At 29.6% G+C, this 17,261-nt stretch overlaps 2 protein-coding genes and 1 long non-coding RNA gene across 7 annotated transcripts; 2 read left to right on the top strand and 1 right to left on the bottom strand.

Moving 5' to 3' along the window:
- Positions 1-130: 130 nt before the first annotated feature.
- On the top strand, positions 131-9,249 carry LOC112726240 (kiwellin-1-like; the record flags this gene model as incomplete). The annotated part of the gene is made up of 2 exons (XM_025775553.3): positions 131-143; positions 8,687-9,249. Coding segments are annotated over 2 exons (576 nt in total), but the record flags the coding sequence as incomplete, so codon positions are not given.
- LOC112726239 (AT-hook motif nuclear-localized protein 11) lies at positions 2,628-7,599 on the top strand. Of its 3 annotated transcripts, none has more exons than XM_025775550.3 (6): positions 2,628-3,098; positions 3,964-4,466; positions 5,580-5,647; positions 6,168-6,299; positions 6,708-6,869; positions 7,026-7,599. In XM_025775550.3, the coding sequence occupies exons 2-6, from the start codon at positions 4,043-4,045 to the stop codon at positions 7,248-7,250; spliced, it is 1,011 nt and encodes a 336-aa protein (XP_025631335.1). In that variant the 5' UTR covers positions 2,628-3,098; positions 3,964-4,042; the 3' UTR covers positions 7,251-7,599. The 3 variants fall into 3 exon arrangements, with proteins under 3 accessions (XP_025631335.1, XP_025631336.1, XP_025631337.1); XM_025775551.3 differs by having other exon boundaries at positions 2,710-3,098; positions 3,904-4,466; XM_025775552.3 differs by lacking the exon at positions 2,628-3,098 and having other exon boundaries at positions 3,118-4,466.
- A 706-nt stretch (positions 9,250-9,955) lies between the features above and the next one.
- LOC112726238 (uncharacterized) lies at positions 9,956-14,121 on the bottom strand. 3 transcript variants are annotated; one of them, XR_003812512.2, is made up of 4 exons: positions 13,496-14,121; positions 13,163-13,399; positions 12,965-13,052; positions 9,956-12,413 (listed from the first exon to the last, which is right to left on the bottom strand). It is a non-coding gene; the product is annotated as an uncharacterized lncRNA (long non-coding RNA). The 3 variants fall into 3 exon arrangements; XR_003165237.3 differs by having other exon boundaries at positions 13,163-13,381; XR_003165236.3 differs by lacking the exon at positions 13,163-13,399.
- Positions 14,122-17,261: the final 3,140 nt, after the last annotated feature.

The following is a 17,261-nucleotide window of genomic DNA, read 5'->3' as shown; positions in this document are numbered from 1 at the left end:
TTAAAAGTTTATGGTTAGTTAATAAATTATTATATATATAAAATAGGATTAATAGTTAAATTAGTTTTAAAAGATAAGATATTTTTTAAATTTATTTTTAAAATTTTTTTTAATTAAATTCGTCCTTCAAAAATTACGAATTAGTCATATTTATCCTTCAGTTACTCGATTAAAATTTTTTTTCAAAGATTGATGTTGTAAAATGTTAATTAATAACATATATAATACCTAATGTGTCTAATTGAATATTGACTAAATATGTTTATAAAAATTTATTAATTTAGTCATTTTTTCCAATTATAAAAATCCTATTCCTAATATGACCTAGTGACTAAATTGATATATTTTCGTAAACATATTTAGTCAACGTCTAATTGAACATATTATGTGTCGTGTATGCTATTAGTTAACATTGCACATTATCAATCGTTGATAAAAATTGTGAGTGGAGTAACTGAAGGACAAATATGATTAATTTGTAATCTTTGAATGACCAATTTGATTGAAAAATCTTTCAGAGATAAATTTAAAGAATGCCTTATCTTTTAGGGACTAATTTAACTATTAATCCGTATAAAATATAATTCAAATCTCGAATATTTGTTTAAATAAACGAGTAAACTGACTATTCGACCTGCTTCTTTCTCAACATTTTTATTTATTTATTTATTTTGTTTATGTTTGTTCTTTCTTGTTAGCAAAATTATTTTTTTTAGTCTTGTATTTTAATTCTCTATTTCAGTTTAAAATATGGTCTTTGACTTTCACTCCCTTATCTTACTATATTCCATTATTTAAAAGGTAAAAGAATAAATCTCAATAGCATTAATATTTGTATCATATGTTTGTCCTATTAATTCCGTTTTCAAAAGTAATTTTGATTTATAAGTTTTGACAATTTATAAAAAGTGAGAAGCTATTAAAAAAGAAGCAGCAAATAATTGTTATCAAATGAAAAGTTTAATAATCACACATAATTAACAGGATAAAGGATCTCTTACTCTCTTAGAAAGTGAGTAATAATATAGATCAAAATGAATATTTAAATACTGATATATAAATCACGTTTATTTTATTAAACTAATTGAATATTTTAAAATTACTTTTTAGTTCTTCAAGAGATATTTCGATAATATTGAGGTAAAAGACAATCCTGCATCTGGATTTAGACCTAAATTTTGTCAAACTGGCGCTTCATCAAACTTGGCAACTCTGATTATTATTTTAATGTATTATACTTTTAAATATTTTTCAATACTAAATAATTAAGTAAACTCTATGTGTAATGTATTAATGTATAATTAGATATTCATCTAAATTTTAATAGTAACAATATATTAAATTAAATTCTTATTATATTATCTTTCCAAAATTTGTATTACTAAGTAGAAAATTTGTGAAATTGTATTATACTTTTTATGTAAATTATTTAATATTTGAATAATATGAATTTCAATAAAAAAAAAAGGTTACCACCATTGGAGATGCAATAAACATCTCTAAATTTAAAAATTATTTCTTTTTCTGGGATTTAAATTTTTTAATTTCATAACAATATTTTGGAAGACAATACATCAAGGTGTCTCATCACTCATTATAGTTAGATAAATCAGGATTCAATAGACGCTAAATTTCTACTGAAAAAATCATTTGTTGAAAAAATTAGAGTAAAAAGCAATTCGTTCAATTTACTTTTAAATTATTCTATATTTTAAAAATACTTAAGTTTTTAATAATTATCTAAATATTAACTACGGTTATTTTTATGTGTAGATGATATAATTTATTGACAGTATAAAATATTTTATATTAATAATTTACAAAAATTTATTAAAAAATAATAATATGCAAAAGTTACTCCAACTAATTGTTCAGCAAAGACACAAGAAAAGTAAAGTAAAATAATAATAAAAAAACGAAAAATAAGAAAAATCCATTATTCAATGTTATCCAGTTCCAAACAAGAAGTGCTTTCATGTTTATCCTTTTTGTTTGTGAAATCCGAAGTTTGAGTAGAGAGTAATTTTTAGATAATCACAGTTGTAACACTTTCTTAAATTCATACTTAATCAACATATATAATACTATAGGAAGAATTTCAACTATACTAAAAATTCTGGTTGTTCTAATTATTTTAACTGTTGATCTGAATTAAGAACATCAATATTTTTGATACATTTAAAATTTTTTCAATACTATATATATACCATAAATTAGGAAATATTATTATAAAAAAGTTTTAATTTATAGGACTTTTATATAAATCAATTTGCAACAAAAAATGGTTTCATAAGTAGTCAATTAGAATGGATATGAATTATATAAAGATTCTGAACATATTTTATAAAGAAAAAAGAATGACCAGTTGACAAAATATTTTTGTCTTATTTTAAAATAAGTTTATGTTGTCAATGTCTTCATATCTATATTGTTAATTAAAAGACTAATAGGTGGTATCAGATATTATCTAAGATTGTAATTGGTTAGTTTTAAAACAATATTCAAGATAAAGATATAATTAAAATAGAAAAAAAATCATTAATATGTTTATTTGATTAACTTAATTATTTACCTTACAAGCTAGGATTATATGGTTATAGAAGATCTCATGATGATGATGATGATGATGATGATGATGATGGTAAATAGTAGCATAAGGTAAATCCAAGTCATAGGTTGGTCGTTAATGGTTGATGAGTACTCAATACTCATTAATCAAATCTGGATCCTCAGCACTCTGACCTAGAAATATATGCATTCAGATAAGGACTTCACTTATGCGCCTCACACACTCACTATTCATCCAACACTTTCATCATGACTTCATAATAAATAATAATATTATTATATGTTTCTGAATTTTGCATTTCTTCTCACTCATCTTCTTATGTAGTTAATGTCTTTGTTTCTCTGTTTCTCTGTTTCCACTCACTCACTTCACTTTCACACACTCTCTCCTCTCTGCTGCTTCTGTCACCGCTCTTTAATTCTGCTCCATGAAACCGTTGCAACACTAAGCTTGCTCTTCTTCATACAATCACTCATAACCCTCTGTCTTGTGACCCTTTTCAGTTTTGATCCTCAATCTCTACATAAATGTCAGTAATGTTTCCTTTTCTTTTATTTCCCCACTTCAATTCCTTTTTCAAGTGTAATTCCTGATGCATTCATAGCATTGCTTCTTTGTTTTATTTTGTTTTCAGTATCTTGGGTGTGTGTTAATTCACCAAAGTTTGTAACTTTCTCTGTGATTCTCTGAGCTGTTATGTTTTCTCTGAGTGGCATTTTCTGCTGTTTGCTTTAATTTTGGAACTGGGGTTTGTCAATTATTCCATGACACTGACTTGAAGTAATTAACTGGCCCTTTAAATTATTATTTTGAAAAAAAAAATATTCTTTTTTTTTTGGGTGAGCTTGATTTATGTTGTTTGGGGTGTTTGGCTTGGAATTTTGCTTGGTGTTTAAGGTTTTATAATGGGTTGGTGTGTGAGTGGACATGTTGCAGTTCATGCTGGTCTTTTATCTTTAATGTGAAGCCTTTTAGTTGTTTTCTATAAAGTTTGGTAAGCTGTGTGAAACCAGCTTCTCTTTTTGTCTTTGCTGTTTTGGTTGATTGGAACTATTGTGGAATTTTTCTGCCTTTATTTCATAGGGTTAGTTATGCTTTCAATTTTTATCTTCTACTTTATGGTTGTCTTTTGCATGTGTGTGTGTGCCTTTAAATCTTGAAGTCCTTTTCTCTTCCTTTTGAACATATAGTTATTTAGGCCTTCAAACATGTATATATATCTATAGGCTTTAGTTTCTGATTTGAAGGACTTCTGTTGTTCTTCTCAAACTGCAGTTACTAATCTTATAATTTAAGAACTTTGGACATTGAGTTTTATTGATTTTCATATGCAGTATTCTGGTTTTGTGCATTTCCCCCTGTTAAAATTTGTTGTTGACTGCTTATGAGAACAGTTAGGTGTATTGAACATTGTGGGGTTGGAATCTTGTTGTGAAATTTTCTTGAGATTAGAGGAGCTTGAAGAGTAAATGCATGGATCGTGGGGACCAAATGGCGTTGTCTGGTTCTGCATCTTATTATATGCAGAGAGGAATGCCTGGTTCTGGAACACAGCAACCTGACTTGCACAATTCGCCTAGTATGCGTCCATTGTCGAATCCTAACCTCCCATTTCAGCAAACCATTGGGGGTAGTACCATTGGATCCACGATGCCATTGGAATCTTCGGGGATGTCGTCTCAATGTGTCAATGTTGGTGCCCCTGCTGGAGCTCCTTCCGGAGAACCGGTCAAAAGGAAGAGGGGTAGGCCTAGGAAGTATGGGCCGGATGGAACCGTTTCACTGGCATTGACTCCAACGCCAGCTACTCATCCAGGAACCATGACACAACAAGGCCAGAAACGGGGTAGAGGTCGCCCCCCAGGGTCTGGGAAGAAACAGCAGCTGGCTTCTCTTGGTAAATATCTGTTTCAACTTTTATGATGTCTTGTGATGAATTGAAGTTATTATAATTTGATGTTGAATTGTTACTGTTCTTGTTTGAAAATACTTATTGAGATTTATGTAAAAATCCAAATTGTTCATAGCTTTTGCAGCTTAACTATCAATTATAGAAATGCTTGTCTTATCCAAATATATATGTATTTAGCTTTTTTCTTCTGATTAACCTACCTTTCGTAATTAAATATAAAAATAAGGTGTTTGCACTTGAGTGTTGAGTAATCCTCAATTTCTCATTGAGTCATTGTCCATTAGTTTGTGTATTAGATAATAAATTTCAATTTATACCTCTAAACGGATCTCATGAATATAAACTTTAGACTGAACCCAAGATACGGTTTTGTCTTAATACGCGAATCTTAATAAGGCAAAATCTTATTAAAACAGACATATTGGTAAAGAAAAAATTATATGCTGAGTTCACAGCAGGGGTGTGAATTGTCATTTATCATGTAACTTGTAATTAATAGTGAGACTTATTAGAAAACAATCTAGTGTTCATATGCAATACTATAAAGTTAATGGTATTTTTACTGTGAAAACGCTAGATTTGATATTATTTTGAAGTTTTGCTTTCTGAGTGTTAAAAGTTACAACTATTGAGAGTGACAATATTTAATGCAAACTTTTTATTATGAAAATTGTTTACAGGTTGAAATGATTCATTCTTGATCTGAGATTTTGGTTGAGTAGTTCTATCATACATTAATTTCACTATTAGAAAATGAAAAGAAAAGCGAAAATAGGAAAATGAAAACAGAGATCAAACAGACCTTAAAGTTGTAGACATAGCAATATGTATTTTTCTTTAGTGTTGTTTTTCTTCATATAAAATGCTCGGGTATCTGTATAGCCCAAATGGGGTTATGCTCTTAGTCTTAAGTTGATCCTATGCACTGAAAAAAATATAAAAAAATAACAATTTAGACCTGTAATGCTGTGTAAAATTGTGAAAAAAAATGGATAAATATTTTGTAAACTTGTTACAATAAGATCAGCTTGGATTCATATTAAATTTTGTTTAAATATTTTTATTGATGTGTATGCCATCCTCTATTCTTATTGCCAGGTGAATTGATGTCTGGTACGGCTGGGATGGGTTTCACTCCTCATATCATCACCGTTGCTGTTGGAGAAGTATGTTACATTTCTTTTGGAATTTGTATCAACCTTTATGTTCTCTTATTAGTTTCGTTAAATATTTCAACTTATAGAATATTTTTCAGTATTTATAATCTCTAGATGAAGTTGTTATTTATATTTTTCAGTGTTTATATTATCTGTGTTGAAATGGTTTCTTGAATTTAATGATAAAGCTGATAGTATTAAATCCAAGATAGATGCTTGGATTTACTATTTTATTGACTCAGTAAAGCCAAAAGCAAGCATTGTGAAATGATAATAAAGAAGATAATGGTGTGTGAATGCATCAAACTAAATGTGTCAAACTTGATTGTTTATCATGGAAAGATAAAATCATATGGTAAGTTACCTTGATGTCGATTTCATATCAGATATACAATGTTGCCACAAATCTTGTACATCTCTGTTAATGATTACAAGAGATGATTCTCTGAGTTTTGTGCTATATGTTAGGCCATTTCTGACAAATATTTTACAAGTACTCTTTAGAACATTTTGTTATTTCTTCTTTTAGGACATCGCAACCAAAGTTATGGCGTTTTCTCAGCAAGGGCCTAGAGCAATTTGTATTATGGCAGCCACTGGTGCTGTCTCTACCGTGACACTTCGACAACCTTCAACTTCCGGCGGCACTGTAACATATGAGGTTTGGAACTTTCTTAGTAACACGTTCATGTTCATAATTAATTATACACTTCCATATTCTCATAGACTCTTAGATGCACCGAATATTCAAACCGATGCTGAATTATAAATAGCTCTAGTTGCCACCCTACCTAATCATGGTCATTGATGATCAGTTTCTTGCAGTTATATACTTCCTCCTTTTTACTATATCTGACATTCTGAAAAGTAAAGTATCAAAATTATTGTCATTTTTTAATATCATGATAATTTTTTTTCAATAACACTCTTAATTTAATTCGGAAAAATAGTGTAATCCTAAGTAGGTCAGAAGCTTTTTTATTTTCTCCTTTCCCCCAATCATTCATAAATCTATTATGGCAATATTATCTATGGTTAAACTCACCCATGATTATTGGTTAATCAATAGGGCCGTTTTGAGATATTGTGCCTATCAGGCTCTTACTTACTTACCGATAGTGGTGGATCTCGCAATCGATCTGGGGGACTAAGTGTTTCCCTTGCTAGTCCCGATGGCCGTGTTATCGGCGGAGGAGTTGGCGGAGTACTTGTTGCAGCATCTACAGTTCAGGTAACTACACCTTTTTTGTTGTCGCAGCATTATATATCTCGAAAATCTTAGTTCTCACATCAAAATGTGCAACTTATGGAACTTGAAAGAGTTATATTCTTGTGCATCCATCCTTAAACCTGTAGTTGCTAGATTTGATGAAGTTTGTGGTTGCAGGTTGTAGTTGGGAGCTTTATTTGGGGCGGATCGAAGGCGAAGAAACAGAAAAAAGAAGGTTCTTCCGAAGGAGCAGAAGTTGCTATGGAGCCGGATCATCAGACGGTTCATAACATTTCCCCGAATCAAAATCTTACTCCAACCTCGTCTCTAAGTCCGTGGCCTAGTTCGCGTCCAATGGATATGCGCCATTCGCATATTGACATCGATTTAATGCGCGGGTGAAACCTTGTTTAGCAGATATAAACTAGTACTTGGTATATATATTCAGATTATTGGTCACAAATCTAATTTTCTTGTAGCAAGAAGAGATGAGAGTAGAGAATTTAGGTGACTTTTTAATTTGGAACCCAAACCCATGATTGACTTTGGCTTTAGCTGTGAGGAGTATTTAATTTGGAAGATTTCATGTACCTTGATTGAATACTTGTACTTGTTTATTTGTTGGTTTAGGCATAGATTTAAGCCAGGGCGAATGTTGGTATGAAGATTTGGTTGCTAATGTTGTGCCTAATGGAATTTCTCCTTCTTTCTTTGTCTATACCACTTATATATGGAGGTTATTAAACTCTAATTGATCTTATTCTAGCAACTTCAGAATCTCAATATACATCAAATGTGGGTAAGATTCTACTATGTGGACAAATTCTGCCAACAAAGCAGAATAAGATTCCAAGGACAACAACTTGCCCACAGAATCATCAACTTTGAGCAAGTTATTATTCAAATTACTAGGCGGTTTTTTAACTTGTTGCATTACTCATCCGTGGTGATACAATCAACATTCCTATTTATGCTTGGGGAGTTTTAACTAATTCATATTTGGTTCCTTTCGTCCACACCATGAAAACTAAATAAACAAAAGGTTTTGTTAACCATCAGTATATTATTATTAGTAGTCTATTATAAGCAAGCATTAGTTTCACTCTAACTAAGGAGCTAAAACAAGAAAAGTGGTTAATTTTTATGACATTCATTTTATTAAAAAGTTGAACCCCCCCTTTTTTTAAATGTGAATTTTTTCTTCTTGATTTTTTAATCACACTCTTCCAGAACAATGATTTAAAAAAATAATAAAAAAAGAAATGTTTGTACGATCTTAAAACGTTTACAATAACAACAAAGTCTTGTCCCATTAGGTGGAGTCAGCTACATGAATCAAACGACACCATCGAGCTCTATCATGTATCATGTCTATAGAAAGATCGTTTACATGTAGATCTCGTTTGACCACATCATGAATGGTCTTTTTAGGTCTTCCTCTGTCTTTTACCCTTTGTCCGTCTTCCATCTCATCCACCCTCTTGACCGAGTGTTCTGTCGGTCTTCTTCTCACATGTCCGAACCACTTGAGAGGCGATTCTACAATTTTTTTCATAATAAATGCTACTCAAACTCTCTCTCTTAACAATCTTAAAACATTTAAATAATTAAATTGATATTCCAAAAATATTTACTTGTACTTATTTTTCTTTATATGTCTATGGAAGATAAATGTTATTTGAGACTAGAATTGGTTATAAATATTAAAAATAAAAAGATGCCTTGTTTTATGTAATCAAGGAAATATGCGTTGTATGTATAACCCGAATATAAACTATAAATAGCTCCCATCATACCTGGATTAGAAAGCATCTATTTAAACATGAAGATCTCAAAAGCTTGTGTAATCTTGGTTCTTCTCATAATAAGCTTTCTAAGTGCACTAGCCCAAGCTCATAAACATGATTATGATGATCACACATGTAAGCCTAGTGGCAAGTTAAGGGGCAAAAAACCGCCAAAAGGAAAATGCAAGAGAGACAATTTATCTAAGTGTTGCAAACATGGCAAGGTTTATACAACGTACGACTGTTCGCCCAAGATCACGAACCGAACGAAGGCGATCTTAACACTGAACGGATTTGAGAAGGGTAAGGACGGAGGAGCGCCGTCTGAGTGCGACAAGTACCACTCAGACGACGTTCCAATCGTGGCACTGTCGTCGGGGTGGTTCAACAAAAAGAAGAGGTGCGTGAACAAGATTAGCATATTTGGGAATGGAAGAAAGATTAATGCAATGGTGGTTGATGAGTGTGACTCTACAATGGGGTGTGATTCTGAGCATGATTTCCAGCCTCCTTGCCCTAACAATGTTGTTGATGCCTCCAGAGCTGTTTGGAAGGCCTTGGGTGTTCCAAAGAAGGATTGGGGTGGAATGCAAGTTTTTTGGACTAATGCTTGATTTATACTAAAACTTGGTAATAATCTATAACTCGCGTACAATTGTCTTTACGTAAAGTTAATAGTTGAAAATCGTTAGATAATTATTTAATTAAAGTTGTCAAATTATCTAACAATTTTTAAATATCAACTTCACATAAAGACATCTACAAGTGAATTTTCACCAAATAACTTTGCACGTGAATCCAAAAAATAGTGTAACTAAATTTACAATACTATTATTATTCTGTCTTTTTCTTTAACATTATTTACCTTTTGACATGTTTTAAGATAAAGGTAAATGTATCAGTACATGTATATAAATTGAACTTATGAGATAAAAGAGAGATGGAAAAAAAAATTGTATAATTGCTTTACATATGATTGATGATTCTTAATTTTCTTTTGCCAAGTATGCAGGAAATGTGTGAAGAAATGATGGAAGAAGAGGTGTTTTAAGTGTGAAATTTCCATCATTTATTGTTTTAAGTTTGAGGATATATGTGCAAGCAGCAAGTGTATATATTAATAATTCGAAATTCTCCAAGTTAATCTAATAAATACTCACTTATTAATAGGGATTAAGCTCACCGCCGGATGAATTGTAAAAATTCTTATAATAAAATAAGAGCACCATCCATTGTATTACTCATTGCTCATGCCAGTTTGTGTTTGTGACAGATCATGTAATTAATTATAAATTTAATTGTGATACATTTCTTTTCACCTTGTATTTTTTAATGGTACCAACCAAAAAAATGTTTATTAGAATCTGTTTGAGGTTCGAAATTGTACATATAATTATATAACAGCATCAGTTATGTCTATCATTGTAATAATACACATTGTACTATTTCATGAGTATTAAAATTATATAGCAGCATCAGAATTTTTCTTCGTGAAAAGACCACAAACGCACAAAAGAACATAAACCTAAAATCAAGATTCCACAACTTACGCCTGAGATGTACTAGCTTCCTGGATGTACCAGTTTACCAGATTGCTAGATAAATATATTAAAAGAGAATCTCAGCATGTTACATTAATACTAATATAAATAATCAAGAAAAAAAAAATAGACTAACCACATGAAATATAAGAAAAAAATATTTAAATATAATTTTTAATCAAAACTATGAAATACCATGCCAATTATTAATATGTATGTAGTAAGCAACATGAGGTTAAAATCAAATGAAATATCTTGACCAGAAAAAAAAAATAGAAGTAATATGATTTATGATAAGCAGTAGCTTACTCATAATTAAAATATCAAGATACACCCAAAATATGAATAAATGATGATGATACTTGCTCTTCTAACATAGAAACATTAATAGAAATTAATCCTTCTGTTAAAAGCTCAATAGTCTTCCATTTTCTATCTTTTTCTTTTCCCACTTTGTTCTCCAAGCGTTTAATCACTTCTCTTTCAATTTTTCTGGTAACACGCCCACTACTAAAATGTGTGATAAGGATTTTCTTTTATCTTTCTGTAATAGAACCCTTATATTTAGAATTTTACATTGTAAAAATACATATAGAATAAAGTTAACATTGTAAAAATTGATTAAAAAATTTAGCTTCTTAAATGCACATGTTAATAAAATATTTGTAATTATTGGTTGTTTTTTAACAGTTTCTTATATATCAGATACTTTTTTACAATTTTTTACTTTAAACTCAATCTGCACAAATATATATATAAGGACATATAAATTAAGTTATAACATATAATTTTATATGCAATAAAAATATTATTTTATTGTAATAAATGAAAATGGTTAAACTAGTAACAATATTTAATTAAATTGATATCTTTCTATTGATTATGTTATATTGTCTTTGTACTATAAATTTGCACATGCTTTCTTATAAACACTCATTTGTAATCACCTATCTTATAACATTATAAGATATTTTTGTATAACAATCCTGGCCATCCAATCCACCAACTGCTATTTTTCGCAAGCTTTTTTCGTCCTTCCTTAGTTTTTCTATTTGGTCATTCTTCAAACAGTTGTCCAACAAATCTTGTAGTGAAATAATATTTTCACTACCATTGGATTTGTCAATTATGTTGTACCTAGTTTCTATGGCAACATTGAAATACTATTTCACCACCATAGAAAGTAGATACAATATAATTAACAAATCCAATGGTGGTGAAAATATTATTTCACCACAAGATTTGTTGGACAATTGTTTGAAGAATGACCAAGTAGAACAACTAAGGAAGGACGAAAAAAACTGCGAAGAATAGGAATTGGTCAACTATGACCATGATTGTTATAGAACAGTACCTTATAATATTTTAAAATGGGTAACTACAAATGGGTACGTAAAAGAGAACATGTGCAACTTTACAGCACAAGTCAATGTAACACAATTAACAGAAAGATATCTATTTAATTAAATAATGTTTTTAATTTAATAATTTTTATTTATTACAATAATATTTTTTTACATATAAAATAATATCTTATAACAAAACTTAACTTATATATCCTTATATAAATTTTCTGTAGGTCGAGTTTAAAGTGAAAAATTGCAAACATGTGTCCGATATATAGAAAACGGTTGAAAAACAACCAGTGATTGCAAATATTTTAACGCATGCTTCTAAGAAGCTAAAAATGGAACAAAATGGCTATAAAAAAATCATTTATAAGTCATTTACATACAAGAAAAAACAAAGATAGAAAATGGAAGACAATATCTATTTAGAAGAGCATGAATCATCATTTATTCATATTTTAAATATATCTTGATATTTTAATTTGTTCTTTTTATTATGAATAAACTACTATCTATCATAAATCATCAAAATTATTAATAATATTGCTTTTATTTTTTGTCTGGTCAAGATATCTCTCATTTAATTTTACTCTCATTTTGCTTACTATATATATTGATAATAATTTGCATAAAGTATTTCATAGTTTTGATTAAAAATTGTATTTAAATATTTCTTCCCTATATTTTATGTAGCTAGGCTATTTTTTTTTTCTTGATTATTAGCATTAGAGTTACCGTAATATGCCGAGATTCTCTTTTAATGTATAAATTCTTCCCATGTTACCGTAATATGCCGAAATTCTCTTTTAATGTATAAATTCTTCCCATGTCATTTTCCAACTCTTTCAGTTGAACAACATCCACAGCACTTCTTTTGATGGCTTCCACCTATAGATGTAACAATTGAGGAGTAGAGTTTAGACTTTGACAAAACAATTTTTATTAAAATAAATCTACATAATCTTACACTATTAACTTAAATAATCATAATAATTATGATCATTTATACCACCTTGCTCCTATGATCTTTTAGCATTTTCTGCTAACCAAAAATCCAAGTGAAAAGAAAACAGTATTAAATAGTTCAGAAATGTCCACAAGTTATGAGTATATATTGGATATAATATGGATAACTAATCAGTACATGGAAGTGTATAAAACACCTTGAAAAGAAAATTAACACTCATAAACAGAACTAAATTTGGGCCAAGTTTTAGTAAAAGCACATGTATATATTTTTTTAACCAGATTATAATCTGCAACCTACAAAATTTTACATAAATTTTGCTCAAAATATTAGTAAAACTCAAGCCATATCATTTACAGGAAAATGACAAATTCAACTCAATCCACTTTAGCCTATGATTAACACCCATAAGAAAAGTGTCTTGAATAAAATAATTTTTAAAAAATAAAATATAGTTTTGTTTAAGATATACCTTGTTTTGTTTAAATCTTTTATGTCTTCAGTGCTTATGTTAGTCCTCGACCACTTCCATCCATCAACCTCCTCTTCATTCTCGCTAGCTGATCATAAAGCAAGCAGGTATCATTAAATTGCAGGTAAATGGTAAGCAAAGATGACACAATGAATACACAACATCACCAAAAAAAAAAAAAAACTTCAACAAAATAACCTCAGGTTTCAGCAGCAACACGAACTTCATCTTCTTGAATGGGTTTAGTGAAGGATGGATTATCACACACTCATTAAACAATTCAACAGTGACAAATTACTCCATTTCATTGGCATATGGAGAATGAAGTCATGAACTAAGCTGGACTAATGGCAAATCTTCTTTTGTAGGGAATCATTAAAATAATTTCCAGCAGCAGCAGAAAATGGAAGAAAATTTCTGAATTGACAAACGCATCTAGTAGGTAAAAAAGGTTATAAACAATCAAACAATTTCATCATCTTTGATTTCAACTTTTAATGAAAAAAACAAACAAACAAATAGTATACATACTCTGAATTTCCAAGTTTTCTGAGTTCGTCAATTGCTGCAACAACTGTTACTTTTTTTTCACGGCTGACCAGTGGAGTCAAAGAAAGTCTTCATCTGCGCCCCGGCCAACCATGCTCCTATACCTCATTAGAAACCCAAACAGCACCACGTCCGCCACCGCCAGGTCTTCTGCCGTTACCACAGGTATTCCATCGTCTTTGGACGACACCCTCGTCTGTTGTAGAATCTCTGCTGAGAGCATCTCTGGCACCCTGTAGAGAACCATTTCCACTCCCTCAACGCTGTCCACGCCCTTCTTCAACCTCCTTGCTAGGCCTTCCACGTGTCCATACATTGAGTAAAACACCATGAAGATCCTCACCGTTGTAGTAGCAGCGGCCACCCCATACGACGACGCTTGGGTGTTTTTGGTACATCTGTGGAGGTGTTGTCACAGGGGATCGACGCCGTCTAAGACATTCCGGCAACGACGAAAGAGGGAGAATTGCCGGCAACACACCTTCTTCTTGCTGGGAACGAATCTCCTGTTTTCCCACTCAAGATTTTAGATGAGAAAAGATTTCAGAGGATGAGAATGAGAGAATTTTAGAATTTCAGGAGAAGGGTAAAGGGTTCGAAGAAAAGAGGGTAGTTATGAGAGTAAATGGGGGAGCATGAGTATATAGATGAATTAGAAAATTTGATTTCTTAGGGCCAAATTTGAGCGGTAAAATTCCCGCCCAATCAGATGTACAACTTCTTCCTTTAAAATTAAATTTGGGCGGAAAAATTAATTTGGATTGCTGTAACATCTTCTTTTACTATAATTATTTTTTACTTTAAAAGGGAAGTTAGATAATTTAGACACCTAGGGGTGTCCATAGATCGGATACTATCCGCATATTCGCGGTGTTTATCCGAATCTGATTCGAAAATTGCGGATATGGATCCGATCCGCAAGGCTTTTGAATCGGATCGGATCGGATCCGCACACTAATTGGTTCGGATTGCGGATTTTGTGTTGATATCCGCATATCCGTGTATCCGCAAAATTAAAGAAATAAATAAGTAAATATTTTTTTTATGTTTTATTTCAATTAATAATTGTCATATATGTTATATTATTTTAATTTATTATTTAAGAAAAGTATGCTAATATTATTTTAAGAGTAAACATTTTTTTTACCAAAGATAGGAGACTCGAACCCGCAACCTCTTAATTGAGTAAACATATTTAAAAGAATAGAAAAAATAAATTTTATTAATATTTTTTTAATAAAAATAAGCTTTTAAAAATATTTTTGTGTTTTGCGGATATATCCGATATCCGATCCGATCCAATCCGATAATTTTAATGCGGATCGGATCGAATTTTTTGCCATATCCGATCCGATCCGATCCACGGACACCATAATAAAGGTACCATAGAACTCACCAAATTATATAATAACTTAGGAATAACCCATAGAATACAACTAGGATAGGACCTAGACTTGTCTGCAACTTACACCTAATATGCACCATCTGATATGTACCAACTTTTCGTATAAATAAATTAAAATAGAATCTCAATTTGTTAACATTAGCTCCAAAGTAAATAATCAATGCAGAAAAATAGACAAATCACATGAAAAATAAGAGAAAAATATTTAAATACAATATTTAATCAAAGCTACAAAATACTTGAAGCCATGGCATCTTTTAATTTTTATTTGTTAATAATTATCAATATATACAAAAAGATCACGCTAAAATCAAATGAGATATCTTGATAAAGTAAAAGATAAGAGCAATATTACTTATGTATTGATTATTTTATAATAGGCACTAACCATGATTACTCATGCAAATAACTTAACAATCACAAATAGTTATTTGAGTCACAATGTACACAAACCTTATGATAAAGTAATCATAAAGTAAAACAACATTATCAAAGTAAAAGATACATCCACACACAAACAATAAAATCATAACTAAAACAAACAATATGCCAAGATACACCATAAAAATCAGATAAATCATGATGGTACTTGCTTAATCAGTTGCCATCTCACAAAACTTGACTTCTATTCCCTTATTCATTAATTATTTTTCTCCATACTTTGCAGCAAAAAATTTGAGACGCATTATCCCGAGAATGTGCAGTAAAATTAATAATGTAATACATAAGGCCAGCAACAACTTGGCTATTAGCCTTGGACTAGACACGCCACCTTGAATTGATGGAGGTAAGTGTTGTTTATTGGGCTTATATGTTGGGCTCTTATAAATTAACTTTAACATAAAAGGACCCGAACGTGTCCCTTGATAATATGTAAAAAAACATTCTCCAGGCCCAGGGACATTGGGAACAATTTGTTTGACATTTGATTCGAGAATTATGATTTTTTTTTTTTGGGACGAAGCTAATTTTTCGTGATGTATAAATAAAAAATGAAACTGTATATTGAATCAAATGTTGTGTAAAATCCAATGCATATATTAATGAATACTAAAACAACACCAAAAATAAAAAAAATAAAAAAACATTAAAAAATGATGAGGTATAGTTCGGCCGTCTTGGGCCTTCTCAATAGTGTAAAGAAAATATCTATCAAATAAAAAAAAGAATAATCTGAAGAAAATATATAACTATACAATATATAATATATAATAAATCTCAACAACTTTATGCCGCCTCTTAAACTAATTCCATATATATAATATGAGTACACTAATAATCTTAAATCAAAATTTATTCTCTAATTATTTTCTTAATATTTAAAAAATAAAAATTTAATTATATATATTATCTTCTAAAAATATCAAAATATTAAAATAAAATCAAAGTTTTTTTATATAAAAGTTATGAGAATAATTAGGAATATAAGTTAAAATTCTGACTCTCAATTATTTTTTAATTTATCAAAGTTTTTCATTCTCATCTATCCAACTTGTTGAACAAGTAGAACATATATATAGTACGAATAATTAATTTATCTTCAACCATCACTCAGTTTTTAATCTAATAATATAATTAAATGAATTTTTTATTAAGTCGCCTTTTTTTTTAGGTAAGTATAATTTAATTTATGACTATCTTATTTTAAAATTTAGTCATCTATTTTATAAGAAAATTACTCGCACTTAGATTCAACATACAAATTTAAATCTTGAAATATCTCAACTAATAGGAATTTTAGGATTTAGAATTTAAGATTAGTTTTATTATTTGCGTTTTAGAATTTTCTTGTTTAAAATTTATGGTTTGTTTTAGTGAATTTTTAAGAAAATATCTTTTTTTTTTAGTTATTTTTTTTAAAAGATTTTATGGAAAAGTAAAAATAATTTTATGTTTGGATCGGGTATCTTATGCAAAAAAATCTTTTTATTTATTAATTATGTTTGGGTATAACAATATAAAAGTACTTTTTTGTTTATTTATTATATGAAAAACATATTTTTTTAAAGAAAAAAATCTTTTTAAAAAAATATAAATGACAGTTTCTCAAAAAAAAATGTTTTTTTTTTATTTTTTTAGTACTTTTACTTTTACTACTAGAAATTTGCCAAATACGCTAAAAAATAAAAAAAAATATTTTTTATTGAAAAAATATTTTTTTTATCAAAATAATAGCGTCCAAACACGCATTTAGGATTTTGAATTTTAGTGTTTATAATTTAGGATTTTATCATTTGGAATTTAGAATTTTATTGTTTATGATTTAGGAATTATAATTTAAGGTTTAGAGTTTTGGATTTTTTTTTAATTTGATTATGATGTTGTTTACATAATTTCAGATTT

The sequence above is a fragment of the Arachis hypogaea genome, chromosome 12 (genome assembly GCF_003086295.3).
Source record: "Arachis hypogaea cultivar Tifrunner chromosome 12, arahy.Tifrunner.gnm2.J5K5, whole genome shotgun sequence".
NCBI classification, from domain to species: Eukaryota; Viridiplantae; Streptophyta; class Magnoliopsida; order Fabales; family Fabaceae; genus Arachis; species Arachis hypogaea.
This window is presented reverse-complemented; position numbering and strand designations above follow the sequence as displayed.